At 36.3% G+C, this 15,453-nt stretch overlaps 1 protein-coding gene across 5 annotated transcripts in view; it reads left to right on the top strand.

The window, feature by feature from the left end:
- CNKSR2 (connector enhancer of kinase suppressor of Ras 2) overlaps positions 1-15,453 on the top strand; it is a 282,671-nt gene that overhangs the window by 186,837 nt on the left and 80,381 nt on the right. For 3 of the 5 annotated variants that reach the window (XM_082718291.1, XM_082718289.1, XM_082718293.1), the window contains 2 exons: positions 8,708-8,797; positions 10,335-10,549. In XM_082718291.1, coding sequence (XP_082574417.1) covers positions 8,708-8,797; positions 10,335-10,549 — 305 coding nt within the window. The remainder of the gene's footprint in view (positions 1-8,707; positions 8,798-10,334; positions 10,550-15,453) is intronic. The other 2 variants (XM_082718290.1, XM_082718292.1) reach the window with 1 other exon arrangement.

Below are 15,453 nucleotides of genomic sequence, written 5' to 3'. Positions count from 1 at the left end.
CATGCCAAAGCAATGTATTTTCCATCTTTGTTAAGGTGACGGACAGCAAATACAAAGCTACATCCACAGTTTATGTTCTAATCCTCCATTAGTTCTTCACATAGCTTTTAAGAACTTTTTGCAAGCGTTGCATACTGGGTGGAAGGACACGTAAAAAAAAGCAGTCATCATACATGTCATTGAATTATTTCTGAAGACAGAAGAATTGGATTTTTGTGTAATGCAGTGGTCTTGAATTCATACCAAGGCAATGTGATGTAGCAAGGAGAGCACTGGGAGAGGAAGTTGGAAGTGTATTTGTGGGCTGACTCCAAAACTAACTACTGGTGAAATCCTGACGAATTAACTTTGGTGTGTCTTAAGTTTTTCATCCCTCCCTTTCTTGCCAGTTGTACTGACTGATGTAATCCCAAATGGGAAATTATGTGAAAGCAATTATAAAGTTATTACAAGCTATCATTCTGTTTATTTCAAAAGAGAGTCTTCATTTGGTGGTCTTAATCATTGTCTTTTTTACTCTTCATGAGAAAAGGGGACTCTTTCCCTGATGTTGATAAGATTTTCAAGACACTGCTTTACTAAGATATTTTTTTTTTATAAAATAGAGTGACTAACATTACACTGTATGTTAACTAACCAGAATTTTTTTTAAAAGATTTTATTTATTTATTCGACAGAGAGAGATCACAAGTAGACAGAGAGGCAGGCAGAGAGAGAGAGGGAAGCAGGCTCCCTGCTGAGCAGAGAGCCCGATGTGGGACTCGATCCCAGGACCCTGAGATCATGACCCGAGCTGAAGGCAGTAGCTTAACCCACTGAGCCACCCAGGCACCCCAACTAACCAGAATTTAAACAAAAACTTGAAACTATGAAAAAAATAAAATAAAAGAGGGCTTTAATTTGTGGTTAACTTGAAAATTGGATGTTTCTAACCAAGTAACATTTCCATACTCATGTCATCTTTCTTGTCCACAACTGTATTAATGCTGAGCACAGCATGGGACAATGGTATTTTAGCATAGCTCATTTTTTCTTACCCACCAGAGCCATCAGAGGAGGACCCAGAAGTCTTCTGCCACTTAAACAGTATTTAAACCATCTGAATCTTTCCTAGTCCTCACACCCCTCTAATGTAGAAGTGACTCTATGCACAGTGGTAAACGTTTCAACTTAGGAAAACCTGTCTTTCCAGACTCCAATGTGTACTGCGCAGTTGTTCTCTTGGTAGAATTGTTACAAAAGGTAATCTTATTCAAAATATAATTAGCCTTGAAATCAAGTGTTAGAAGTCTCATATAATTTTTGATACAGTTCAAAATTTTCTCCTTCAGTAACTTTTATATTACTCCCCATTTAAAATCTAGATCACTTTCAGAAAGCAATAGGAAAATTTAAAAACAAGATGTAGTTTATTCTTTGAAATGAGATTTTAATTGTTTTTGTTCTCCATTAATGAAACTGAAAAGATTTCAAGTTAATAGTAATTAGATTTGTATTTGATTTAGATTATTACGAGGTTTTAAAGCCAGTACTTAAATAATCATCACATTGCAATGTTTACAACCCAACTTTTTCCCAAGCTCTTATATCCAAAAATGAAATTCAAAAAATATGGCCCTAAAGATCAAAGTGCCTGTTTTTACTTATTTTATTAGATCCAGATATGTTGCTTTTATTCTTAAAAAATTACTGACTTTCCATTCAGTTCTGTGTTATTCCTCTTTAAATGTGTTATTGTCTACCTTAAATTACCTCGGGATGTTTTCCTAGAAATGCAGTCAACCATCTGAAAGTAATTTTTCTGTCTGGTATGTGGGGAGTTTGATGGGTATATGTGGCATGCTTGTAGCTTAACATTCCTTACTACACTCATTTTCATGAAAATATTGGTTAAAATATTCAGAACAGATGTGTATATGTATGTGTATATGTATATATCTTTTCTCCTTAGACTCTAGAGAAAGCTTTTTTGTGTATGAGCATTAAAGGGCATGTCAGATTTCTCTGCAGTCTTTTTTTCAACTGTAAGAGACAATATTGCTTCTCAGGTGCTGTTTATCACCTTGAAATTTAATGATTTAAGCATGTCTGAGAAAAGAATTAAAAAGGGGGGATAAATACAATTGAAAACGGCAGCAATTCAGTAGTATTTCAACAGATATCATGGGTAGCCTAATACAGGAATGTTTCCACATATCAGGAGGCAGGACCCCTAGTTTGTTGGTTTGGTTTTTTTGTTTTGTTTTGTTTTTTAGATTTTATTTATTTATTTGAGAGAGAGAGCATATGCATGAGTTGGGGGAGGGCTAGGCAAGTAGGAGGAGCAGACTTCCTGCTAAACAGGGAGCCCAACATGGGGCTTGATCTCAGGACCCCGAGATCATGACCTGAGCTGAAGTCAGATGCTCAACGAGCTAAGCCACCCAGGTGCCGCTGGACTCCTATTCTGATATATTACCAAACCGCTCTCTAAGGCTTGATTTGTTAGAAATGAAGGCAGTCGGTCAGGTTGACATACTACATTGGAAGGAAGGGAGGGAAGGTGGGAGGGAAAAGGAAGGAAAAATGAGGGGGAGGGGACTGGAAAGTTGACAGGAAGGAAGGAGAAGGAAACTATGAAAATAAAAATTAATGGCATAGCTTGGACAGTTTTCAGTCCAGGGTGTGAGGAAGGACCCCTGTTTACTTGCTTAACAAGTAATCAGTCACTAAATATTGAATAGTTACTGTGTTTAAGGCCATGTGCTATGTGCTGGAGATACCACAGTAAACAACAGAGAAATTTCTCTTGTGAGATTTACATTCTAGAAGAGGGCCAGAATTCAAGCAACCAATTTAATAAATACTTATTTGACTATAAATGGCATGCTATGAAGAAAAACTACAACAGAAAATGAGAACAAATACAGAGAAACCCAGCCTAGAATAAGAGGTCAAGGAGAGCATCCACGAAGAAATGACATTTTCACTTAGCTTTCAAGGGTGTATGTGAATTTAGCAGAAGAGGAGAGGAAAACCAGAGGAGGACAGAGTCCTGTGTCAGATGAAGAAAATGTTACAAAGAAGGGAATAATCCTGTGCATCAAATGCTACAGATAGGTCAAAAAAGTCAAAGGTTCTAAGATTTGTCTTTTGGATTTAGCAACATGAAGGTGCTAGTGAACTTGACAGTAATGGTTTTGGTATAGTTTTGGGGGCAAGAGCCTAATCTGAGAAGGTCCAAGAAAGAGAAAGGAGGAGATTCCACATAAAGTGGGATGCTACATTATGTCTTTCTATGTCTGGCTTATTTCATTTAGCATGATGTCCTTTAGATTCATCCATGTTATCACAAATTTAGGATTTCCATCTTTTGTGGCTGAATAATACTCTGTTGTATACATATACCACATTTTCTTTAGCCACTCATCCATTAATGGACACTTAGATTGTTTCCATGTCTTAGCTATTATGACTAATGTTACAGTGAATATGGGAGTGCATAGATCTCTTTGAGATACTGATTTTATTTTCTTTGGATATATACCCAAAAGTAGGGTTGGGAAATCATATGGTAGCTCTGTGTTTTGTTTTGCTTTGTTTTGTTTTGAGGAACCTCAATACTGTTTTCCATTTTTATACTTGAAATTTGAGAGTAGATCTCAAGTGTTCTTACCACACATACCCACACATACAAATGGTAACCAGGTGAGGGGAAGGATGTGTTAACTGGATTGTGGCCATCACTTCACAATGTATATGTACATTAAAACATCATGTTGCACACCTTAAAAATCATGTTGTAAGCCTTAATATATAACATTCTTATTTGTCAGTCAGACCTCAGTAAAGCTAGAAAAAAGGGAGAGGAATTGGAGAATGAGAATGTAAATGAGTTTTATATTCTAGGAGTTTTTCTGTAAAGGAGAGCAGAGAAATGAGGTGGTAGTTGAGTGGTAGTTTGCTAGTGAAGGGAGGAGCTGTTTTTGTTTTTTTGAAGATTGGAGAAATTACAGCATGTTTATTTGCTAATTGGAACCATTTGGTAAAAAGAGAAAAATTGATGCTCCAGGAGAAAGAAGCAAACATTGCACAAGAGATAGTTTTGAGTAAGTAAGAGGAACTAGGATCCAGTGAAGGGCTCAGTAATTTGGGTTATCCCTAATGTTAGTATCCTTCCATTCAAGCATTCAAAAAATTTTAATCATTACCTGCAGTGGGTCAGTATCTTTGCCAGGAGCACTCATAACAAAGATATCTAAGACCCAGTTTCTGCCAAAAGGTAGAAAAACCTTTAACAGAAAGATACAATACAATATCATAATATATATACCAAAAACACTATGAAAGAGCCCAGAAGAGTGAGCACTTAGCTCTGCCAAAGGCCAGTGTAACATTTGCAATAGCACCAAATATGCTTTCTTATCTAAGGGAAATGTCAGTTTATTTTCAAGCAAGTCTATGCAGTAATACTGAAATGTAGCAATTTCATTTAAAAACAAGTAGTTAAGATCATTACAAAGTACTCTTTCATCAGTATTCTTTTTTTAAAAGATTTTATTTATTTATTTTTATGTATTTTAGAGAGAGAGGGCACAAGTTGGGGAAGGAGTAGAAGGGGACAGAAATCTCAAGCAGACGTCCTGCTAAGCATGGAGCCTGGTGCAAGTTACGATCCTGAGACCATGACCTGAGCTGAAACAAAGAGTTAGACACTAAAATGACTGAGCCACCCAGGCAGCCCTCATTGTCAGTATTCTTAAAATTATATTTAGTGTTCTATTTGTGTTCAGTTACAGCTAAATATAGTTCAGAATAAAAAACTACTTGCCATTAATTTCAAAATAAATTTCAAATAAAATCCAAAAATAATTATCTTTCAACTCTACATTTATTAGAATACAGTAAGAAATACAGTGCACAATTCCTGCCTCTATGGAAATCCAAGTTAGAAATCTCCAGTTGTGCAACAGATATGACAAGCAAGTAACAAAATAGTGTAAACTGTGAGACTGTAGCACAGAAATATCACAAGGCTTATGGTAGGGTGTCAAATATACTGTACAATTAATAAATATTTTATGCTTGGAAGAATAAAAAATTTTAAGAGAAAGTAGTCAGCAAAATTTATAATAGGGCTCTTTATTTTTTTACTGTATTCTTGATTACTATTATTAATTTTCATCATGAATTAGTAAATACAAGTGTCACTAGCTAAAGAGATGTCTTAAAATGTTTCAGATTATTTTTCAGAGATTTATTATTGGTGTATGTACATTTCCATAAGGAGTGAGTCAAATGTACTTAATAAGGGGTTTGAAGGGGCGGGGGGTGGGAGGTTGGGGTACCAGGTGGTGGGTATTATAGAGGGCACGGATTGCATGGAGCACTGGGTGTGGTGAAAAAATAATGAATACTGTTTTTCTGAAAATAAATCAATTTAATAAAAAAAGTAATTACAAACATAAAAATACTTTGCATATATTAATAATAGTATACATTTGACTTAAAACTAAAATAATGCTTATACTACTCTTCTTTCTTTTGACCAGTGATACTGCAGCAACAAACCATAAATTCCTTTTTCCATTTATACTTTACTATTTTGTGTAATTACAATTACTTGCACTGGCAAACACTTCCATGCTGTAATCAAAGATCTCTGTATTTGGAATTAGGAATAATTTCAGCCATTCTCTATTTTTTCATTTTGCAAAGCACTGCTGTTTATATGAGCATTTCCTCATTCTTTTTTATTAAGTCTGTTTCAATATTTCAGCACAATAAAAAATTTATAAAAGCAGTAATACTTATAAGCAACATTATTTCTTATAACCAAACAAATAATACTTTTAAAAATGATTATTTTTACTTGGCATTGCTAAATTCAGAACTTTATAACTAATAAAAAGCAAAAGACTGATGTCCTCCAAAAGTGAATTTTATTTTATTTTATTTTATTTTAAAGATTTTATTCATTTATTGCATGAGAGAGAGTGAGAGAGGGAATATAAGCAGGGGGAGTGGGAGAGGAAGAAGCAGGCTTCTGGCCTAGCAGGGAGCCCGATGCAGAGCTCAATCCTAGGACCCTGGGATCATGACCTGAGTGGAAGGCAGATGCTTAATGACTGAGCCACCCAGGCACCCCCAAAAGTGAATTTTAATTAAGGTTTTGATCTCAGTTTTTTGTTTTATTCAATACCTTTTTCTCAATTTTGTGTTGGCAATATACAGTATACTCTACTAAAAAATCACCAGAAAATCAGTGTTTACTCTTTTGAAAATTTTTTTTCCTATGGTTAATAATATAACCAGGCATATCAAGGGCTTAATTATATGCCTCAATGATACAGTTATTTCTTTCATATTCTATGCATGAAGCATGTTTCTTCTTGGTTTTGTGCATATACATTTGACTACAAACAGCCAATCAATTCTTTGAAAAATATTAAAATACTTTATATATGCATATAATAACATATAGACTTATTTATTGGGTTGTTCACTTTCCAAAGGATTTTCTTGGTGACAGGTAGAAACAGTGTTAGGGCTGTTAATTCAGTACACATATGCTGAAATGGACTTTACTTTAAAAACCAGATTCTAAAAAAATAATTTGTAGGAATTTTGGAAATACAGAATTCAAAACATTGAAAATATGGAGGATTGATTCTGCCAAGCAGTTGAATAGACATAACAGAACTGAACCTTTCTCAAAAGTTTTACCTAACTCTGGGAGGGCAGGATATATGCACCTGTATCAGCTCTCCCAAAGCTCTCCCTTTATAAAAATGCAGAGATGTGCTCTATGAGAATTTTGGAATCTTAGGTGATTGTTTTAAAAGTTGTTTACACACCTTGAAAGGAAACCACTTTTAAATAAACACTATATTTTTTGGCTCATTAATAATTTTATCATATCCAGTTCATCCTCAGACTTTCAAAGAACTTAGCAAAATATACTATGTAAACTCTATCATTGTACATAGTATAAAACCATAAGGTTACATCGTCCTTAGGAACAGAATTAAAAGTCTCCTAATGGAATTTTTTAAATACATGGACTGATCATAGTAATTGATCATGAAATTTACCTGGGCAAGGAAGGAGATGAAGAGGTATATAGTGACTGAGAGGTCTTAGAAGGTGGGAGGGTCAGTAGATTAAGAAGGAGGATATTTGGACTTAGGGTCTGCAGGGATTGCACTAGAAATACAGAAGACTGTAGTTGACTATGGACTCTGAAAAACAATCTGAGGGTTTTGAAGGGGCGGGGGGTGGGAGGTCAGGGTACCAGGTGGTGGGTATTATAGAGGGCACGGATTGCATGGAGCACTGGGTGTGGTGCAAAAATAATGAATACTGTTATGCTGAAAATAAAAAATAAATTTAAAAAAAGAAGACTGTAGTTGAAAAATGGGATGCTAGAAAGGATTACAACCTTTGCAGTTAACAGGTTAAGCATATAACCACAAGGGTGGGTAGAGGAGAGAACCTCAAGAAACTGATAAACCAAAATATTGGAGGATAAATATTGAAGTCACCATGAATTACGGCAGAAGTAGTGTTTAAATGCCTGGGTTTCAACCCTGGTACTACACACTTCCCAACTGTGTGTCCTTGGGCCAGTTACATTACCTGTCTCAGTTTCTTCATCAGTAAAACGAGGGTAATGATAGTCTATTTCTCATAACTATGAGGATTGAACAATTTAATACTTATAAAACCCTTAGACAGTTTTTGGCATATGGTAAATTATATATATATATATATATGTTTAGTACTATTATCACGTGCATCCTAATCATCATTATTATGATCCAGTCCCATGTGAGTCTTGGCTTTTCATTCATTTAAAATTTATTGAGCAGTTATTGTATGTGAGGCATTGTGCTAGGTATGCTTTTTAAACATTTTTATGATATTCTTAGGCTCTTTTGTGCTTCAGGAATTTCAAGTTGATCAAAAATAATAAACTGGAGCCTCACCAAAAAGTTATGCTTGAAGTCTATATCATGAGTTCTGCTTGCTAAAGTAAAATGTTATTTAGTAAGACTACAGACAGAGGGAAACAGGACAGGCCAGCCAATGCAGTGATTACTTGAATCTGGAATCTAGAATTATTTACAATAGCAAAATAGATGCTTGAGGGTGGGGCAGGCCCAGCTATAGACCATAAATAGGAATCCAGCCATATTGCTAAAGCATGGTGATAAATCCAAAATATATTGTGACAGGAGTTAGGAGGCAGTGGAGATGGGAAGTAAGCATTGTAGCATTCCAACAGCCACAGCAGGTTAATATCCTTGCAGGCGCGTTAAACACAAGGGGCTACTATCTTGGAGACCAGCTATCAAGATATAGACACTTGGGCATTGGAGAATAAGGCGGAGAACCAGTGACTGAAGAGAAAGTGAAATCCCTAAAATAGTGATACTCTTTGTAAAGGACCATACCCTTAAAGTCTGGGGCTCCTAAGAGAGCAAGCCTAGGCTGTTCTTTATTATTTATAAAAGGATGCCTTAAGATTGCATTATCACCTGGCCCGTTGCCACAGGCAGTTTCACCTTCTGGCTCAAAACACACATTTTTCATCTACACAAATGCCAACCATAACGTTGCATATGAGTGAGTGTGTTTTGCAGACTATAGCTAAAAATCAGTGTTAAGTATGAGCGGACATGGGGAAGAAAAACAATGTGATGTGAATTTTGTTCTCTGTGTTTAGGCAAGCTACGACCTATATCTATGCCAGTGGAATATAATTGGGTGGGGGACTATGAAGATCCAAATAAGATGAAGAGAGATAGTAGAAGAGGTAAGTGTTCTAGAATTTCAGTGTAGGCTGGGGTGTTGGAACAAAAAGCAAATTTAAATGTTCTTTAAATAGGTTGTTATGGCTTCAGTGGAAAACTTCATTCTCTCATTGATTTGATGATACACCCAAACCAACTCAGACCAACGTTTGACTATCTTAATGTTATTAAATAGATATCTTCTCTGAATATCTCTTATTAAGGGATTCAGGGCAGATAAGTACAGTGTAAAAAAAAATAAAAATCTGATTGTTATGTCAAAGCCACTATTTGGAAAACAAGGTCAGAAGTGTGAAACTGCATAAAAGAATTAAGTTCAAAGAATAGGAAGAGTTTGTGATCAGTCCCCATTGGTCCGCAATGCAACCTCACTACTTTTGAATTAGTACAATCTTAAAATGGGTATTGACGTACATGAATAAAGCTAATGGAAACTGGGCCAGTGACTAATGAAAACCATATAGAAACGGGAAAAAAAAAACACTTTGCTTTTTTTTCTCTTCTGTTTGTTGTTCAGGGTTATCTTCTTACTTGGGGGTGGGCTACACATGAAGTATCTACAAAAGTAAGTTTTTATGTTCACTTATCCTGCTGTTGATGTGAGCAGTAAAGAGAGCCACTGGAAGTCTCACTACTAAATGGGACTCGACCAGCTGTGGATATGGTGAACTACTTCTGCTTTCTGAAACAGAGAGCCATAGAGTTATAGATAAAAAATAAAACAAAGCAAAACACTATTCATAGGGCCTCAGCTCATAAGCTTCCTTCATAATATATTTAACCCATTTGCCTGTTACTTCTAGCTGATATGCTGAATTTACCACACAGGGATAAGCAAGCATGAATATCTGCTTCATTAGTCTAGTTAACAGTTATTTCATGGAGTGAACATTTCAGAAAATGTTGGTAAATACAGGAATATTGACAGTTTCCTTTACATCTAAGTATTCATTCCATTTTCCAAATTTTAGTTTCTGACTTCATTTGTGTTATAGAATTAATCAAGAAAAAAGTAAAAAGAGAAACATATATGCTATTACTGAGTCATTGTTTTGAGACTTCATATGATGATGATATCTTGGGGGAAAATGCTTTATGAAGTTCTAAGTGATGGCTGTCAGTTTAAGCATAGATTCTATGAATTAAGTTTGCTGATTCTTGGTTCAGAATATGGGTTTTAAGTTCTCCAAGGATGCTAGTCTGTTATAGGTCACTGTTTGTCATCGATTTTTGGCAGGATCTCCCTGGGGAACTTGTTAAAAATTTTATGAGCTGCACACCCAGAATTTCTGATTCAAGTTTTACAGTGATTGTCATATAGTTGGTCCAGAGATAGAACTTGGATAAATAATCTGTAGGCTATTTCTTATTGCCCTATGATCCCAAATGATTATGATGCTCTATGTTTTTACTATATAGGTATTTTATAAATTAAATCAAGTTACATTTCAGAAATGAAATCTAATAGCACAATCAGGGAAGAGTGATATATTTGGTATATTTGCATATTTATATTGGTGTATTTCTTTTTTTATATAGAAAACTCTCTACTTCGATACATGAGCAATGAAAAAATTGCTCAAGAAGAGTACATGTTTCAGAGAAACAGCAAAAAAGACACAGGGAAGAAGTCTAAAAAGAAGAGCGATAAGAGTAATAGCCCGACTCACTATTCATTGCTACCTAGTTTGCAAATGGATGCTCTGAGACAGGACATCATGGGCACGCCTGTGCCAGAGACCACACTATACCATGTAAGTAAAATTTCAAAGACTCTGTGCAATAGCTTCTATTAGGAACCTGGGCCAAATGACTCTTTTGGGCAAAGTCCAGATAGCTTATCTTTATCCTATTGCCAGATTTTCATAAAAGATCCTAAGTGTAGAAATGTTTTTAAAAACCTTGATGGCTGATTGATTTGTTCTTCAGGTTATATATTCAGTGAGTTCATATGTTATAGCAGGTTCGATTTTTTAATGAAATAATGTGCTCAGAATTGATGGAGAATAATAATTAATTAGGTGATTAATCACCTGTAATTATAAATAGTAAGTAGATAGCTATAAAATTCAACATTAAAGATAGGATTTTTAATGTATTCATGAGCATCTTTTTTGTGCTAGACTTGGAGCCTGGTGCCTGAAGTAAACATGAGAATACCTAAATAGCACATTATTATATGGAGAGAAAGACACACCAAGGATTCCAATGGAAATTGATTGTTGTAATGGGTAGGTGTAAGAAGAATAGGAGGAACATGGGAGAAGGAGGAACTTAGCTTTCTGGGAAAGTGAGAAAAGGCTTAGAATAGGGAGTATTTGGGTGAAGAGGGAAAGATGAGTAGCGTGGGAAGATATATGGAAGTACGCCCCAAATGTATGAGAATTTGGTATGTTCCAGAAGCTTCCTGTTGCTCAGAGTGACCAGTTCATTAAAAATTGAGGGAAAGCATGTGGGGAAGGGGTAGTAGATGGACCTAGAGAGGTAGGCTGCAGTTAGATCAGGAGTTTTATAATCAAATACTTAGGCTCTTTCTAGCAGTGATTAAAAAAAAGAAGAAGAAGAAGAAGAAGCACTATTGAAGAATTTTGAGCTGGGAACTCAAATGATGAGACTGGCCTATTGGATCTCTATGTTGAGGAGTACTGAGCAAGAGGTCTGAGATCAAAGTTGGAGCCATTACGCCCAGGCCAGGCAGATGATGAGAAACTAGGATAGTGACAGTATGGAAGTTGAGAATGTTGTTAGCCAGAACATTCAACTGACAAAACCAACCCATTGTACACCATTTTGGTTAAAAGGGAATTTTTTGTGCCAGTGGAATGATAGCATCTTACTAGGAGCCCTTGAAAAACATGGCTTGCAAGTTTTAAAGCAATTTGGATCACAGTATCAAAATGCTTAATCTGTCAATGCAGTAGAAGGTGTACCATCTAGGTATACAAGGTATGAAAGATAAATAGCTCCTATTTGAGTTACTTTTCTGTGCCAATATTTTAAATCTTCTTCTTGGCTATTCTAAAGCTCTCTCATAAAACTAGAGTGTAGAAAAATATTTCCATTTATTTGGGTGGAAGTAGGAGAGCAATGAGCTCTTCTAGGTCCTCATTCTCTACCCCCCCCCCAAGCCTCTTCTCTCTAAGAGGTAGTGCCCATATCAAAACCTGCTCCCCTAAGTGACTGACAAATCAAATGATTGTATTTGCCACAGTCATTTTGTAGTCAGTTTGAAATCAGTACTCTTAGCTGTATGAAGGGGGCCAATTTTGCTGTCACTAGTCAGAAATTCTGTCTGAATACTGAGCTCCCTCTAGAATCTGGTGCTCCAGTCATAAGTAATGTTGTGCAAACAAAGACCTAAACATAAGGGACAGATGGTCTGTTTGAGAGGGAGGTTGGTAGTGCGAAATGAGGCTGCAGAAGGAGGAAGAAACCTTCACCCAGAGCATATAAACTATTAAAGGGTTTGGATTTATCCTAAGAGGAGAAGTAAGCCATTGAAGGCACATTTAAACACTCAGCCTTTGCCATCTTGTCAAGCACATCAGGACAGGAGTAGACTGTAGGAGGAAGGAAAATAGATGAATCTTGTGGATTTGAGTTATTAATTTATGGAAGATAGTAAATGGTGAATCAAACTGGTAATGAGGAATATCTTGAGAATTGAGTATTGTAGAGGAGTATAAATTGTTACCACTTTCCTGAAGGTTATTATTTCATTACATGTATCAAGAACCAAGTCCAGTAGCTTCACTTCTAGATTATTCTAAGAAAGAAACCAGTCTGCTTTTGCTCCCTATTTGTATTATGTGACCTGAGTCTGTAAGAAGGCATTTCCCAGATAGATGATATTTATCTCAGCTTTTGACAGAGGAACTGCATACAGTAAGGAATATCATTAGTTGTCAGGGCTGGGGAGAGTCCTCCCATGTAACACTGATCCGCTAATCCTAGAGTAGAAGGCTTGACACTTTCTAACTCTATTCTCCGGTTTAAAGGAAGCTAAATGGGAGCACCTGGGTGGCTCAGTGGGTTGCGCCTCTGCCTTCGGCTCAGGTCATGATCTCAGGGTCCTGGGATCGAATCCTGCGTTGGGCTCTCTGCTCAGCAGGGAGCCTGCTTCCTTCATTCTCTCTCTCAGCCTGCCTCTCTGCCTACTTGTGATCTCTGTCTGTCAAATAAATAAATAAAATCTTTTTTAAAAAAATAAAGGAAACTAAATAATTGTTAGCCCTAAAGTACATGCCTAACCAATGTTCAAATGCCTATAGCCAATATTCACAAAGAAAAAACGGGGTTTCACTTGGCTCTAAGATCCTTGAGGACCTTTTAAGCCTTGCACTTACTTAACATCTTCACAGGTATCAAGGGAGCTTCCGCACTGATTGTCCTTCACACCTCACAACAACCATCTTGGCAAATGACAAAACTCAAACTCAGAAAGGTGAAGTGATTTACGCAGAGCTGTGTTGCAAAAAAGTGTGAGAGTAAGGACTAGAACCCAGATCACCTACTTGAGTGGTCTTTGCACTCTACCCTGCTTCTCTATGCATGGTAGGCATTCCTTACACAAATGAATTCATGCTTTAATGACTAACTGCATGAATTTTGAAAAAACTTGACTTTAAGAAGCATGTGCCTTCATATGTTGATTTTAAGAACATTTTCGGTATCTGGATTAACTTGCACCCAGATTTCTCTTTTGTTCTGTTACTATTTTTCATTAAGTTCAGAAAAACATATAGATCTCCTGCTGTTATAAAGCACAAGTAGTTCTTTGGCATAATATATTGTTCAGACTATGGAGTATTATAGTTAAAATTGTCTGGACCTTGGAGACAAAACAACATATGCTTAAATGATTGTTTCTTATATTTCACAGGAATTCTTCGCTTTTTAATCTGTTTATGCACACCTAGTTTAAAAAATTAAAGGATTTTTCCTTATATTAAATTGTTCCAAAACACAAGATCAATATCAATATTTAATCACCTTCATGATGAACCACTAAACATTCTTACCAATTATTCCTTTGGATCACACAGCTAATTTTAATGGACTAAGACTTCAGTGGAAGAAAACTCTGAAGATTGAGTCCTGAGTTTCATAGGCTGTTATCTTTCTTGCAATATACTAGCTCCCTGTGGTCTGAGTTCACATTTAGACAAAATTTAGTTGAATTTAATAACAGGATTATATCAACATTAAATATCCTTTGAACAGTTTACCAAAAAACTATATTATGGATGTGGGGGGGGAGGAGAAGTGAGGTTCCCCATAAACAGACCTAGGCTAAAATCCCCATCGGTCTGTTTTGGAAAGCAGCCCAATAAAAATACACAAAGCAAGGCAAATACAGTTTGCTTTCACTGTTAGATTCATTCCTCTTAGCAATTATAGCAGAAATGTGTATATATTAACAAAGAAAATTGAGAAGTTTATGGTATTATAAAATCATTTTTATTCATCTCATATATTTGTTATTCCAGTATATATATTTTCCTTAAATTGCTTAAAAGTAACTCACTCGCTATGTTCTGACTACACTGACCATCCACTAGTATTTGCTATCTCTTTCCTTTGTGATATGCTATGCCTTGTACTGAAACTGCTTTTACCCCTTTTTACCCCCAGCTGACTCTCATCTAAACCTGAAATTACAGAAGGGCTTTGCCCGACCACTGCCCTCTAAACTAAATCAGCTTCTCCTGTTTAAGTCTGTTAGCACCCTCTATATTTTCTTCAAAACTTTTTTTATGGTTTGTAATTATAGACTTATTTATGTGATTATCTGTTTAATGTCTTTCTCCCTTATACATAGTAGGGAGGACATGTCCATGTTCATGACAAGAAAGGAAAGTTTTTCCATTTTGTTCAGCACTCTATTTCAACACCTAATATAGGTATAGTATCTTATAAATGTTCAGTAAATATAAGACAAAGAAATGAATAAGTGAGTGAATGTGACAGGAACTCACTGTCATTCCCACCATCTCTCAGTTGATGTCCTCAGCCTGCAAACAGCTACCTCCATGCTGTGCCCAACCCGAACAGGCCTTCAGTTGGAATGTAATCATAGTGGAAATCGCCAGGAACTTATTATAATAGGCTCAGTGTCCCATGTGCCTGGGGAGAGCCCTCAGACACTGAATATCTTCTGTCATGTTTATCTAGTCAATATAACTAAATTCTTCCTTGGTTTATCGATTAACATTCCATTTCACTCCAATAATCGGAACCCTGCCCATACTGGCAGTTCTGTCAAGGAGCATCTGGCTTGGTTTACTGCTACAGAAGACAGACCATGTGCAACCTACCACTGGCTACCCACCCATTTAAAAGGGTATTGGAAGTACCTGGTAACTTACACTTACCATGTTGGGCTTCCTATCATAGCAGGTCCCAGTTTGCACCTTTAATCAGGGTGATTTACAAGACTTCTCTGCTTTACAGATGCGACTAGAGCAAGAGGATTAGCTCCCCATCAGTCCCCACCTCGCCTCCTCTACTGCAGCTCAGTTTCAGTTCCAGCTCATACTTGCTTTCTTTCTATCACTGCCATCTCACTAAGGAGGTCACGATATACCTGTCAGCCAAGCATGTTAGGGTATTTTTCAAAAGACAATAATTTTATTTTACCTACTCACTGTTTCTCTGT

This window comes from Mustela nivalis, assembly GCF_964662115.1.
Source record: "Mustela nivalis genome assembly, chromosome: X".
NCBI lineage: Eukaryota > Metazoa > Chordata > Mammalia > Carnivora > Mustelidae > Mustela > Mustela nivalis.
This window is presented reverse-complemented; position numbering and strand designations above follow the sequence as displayed.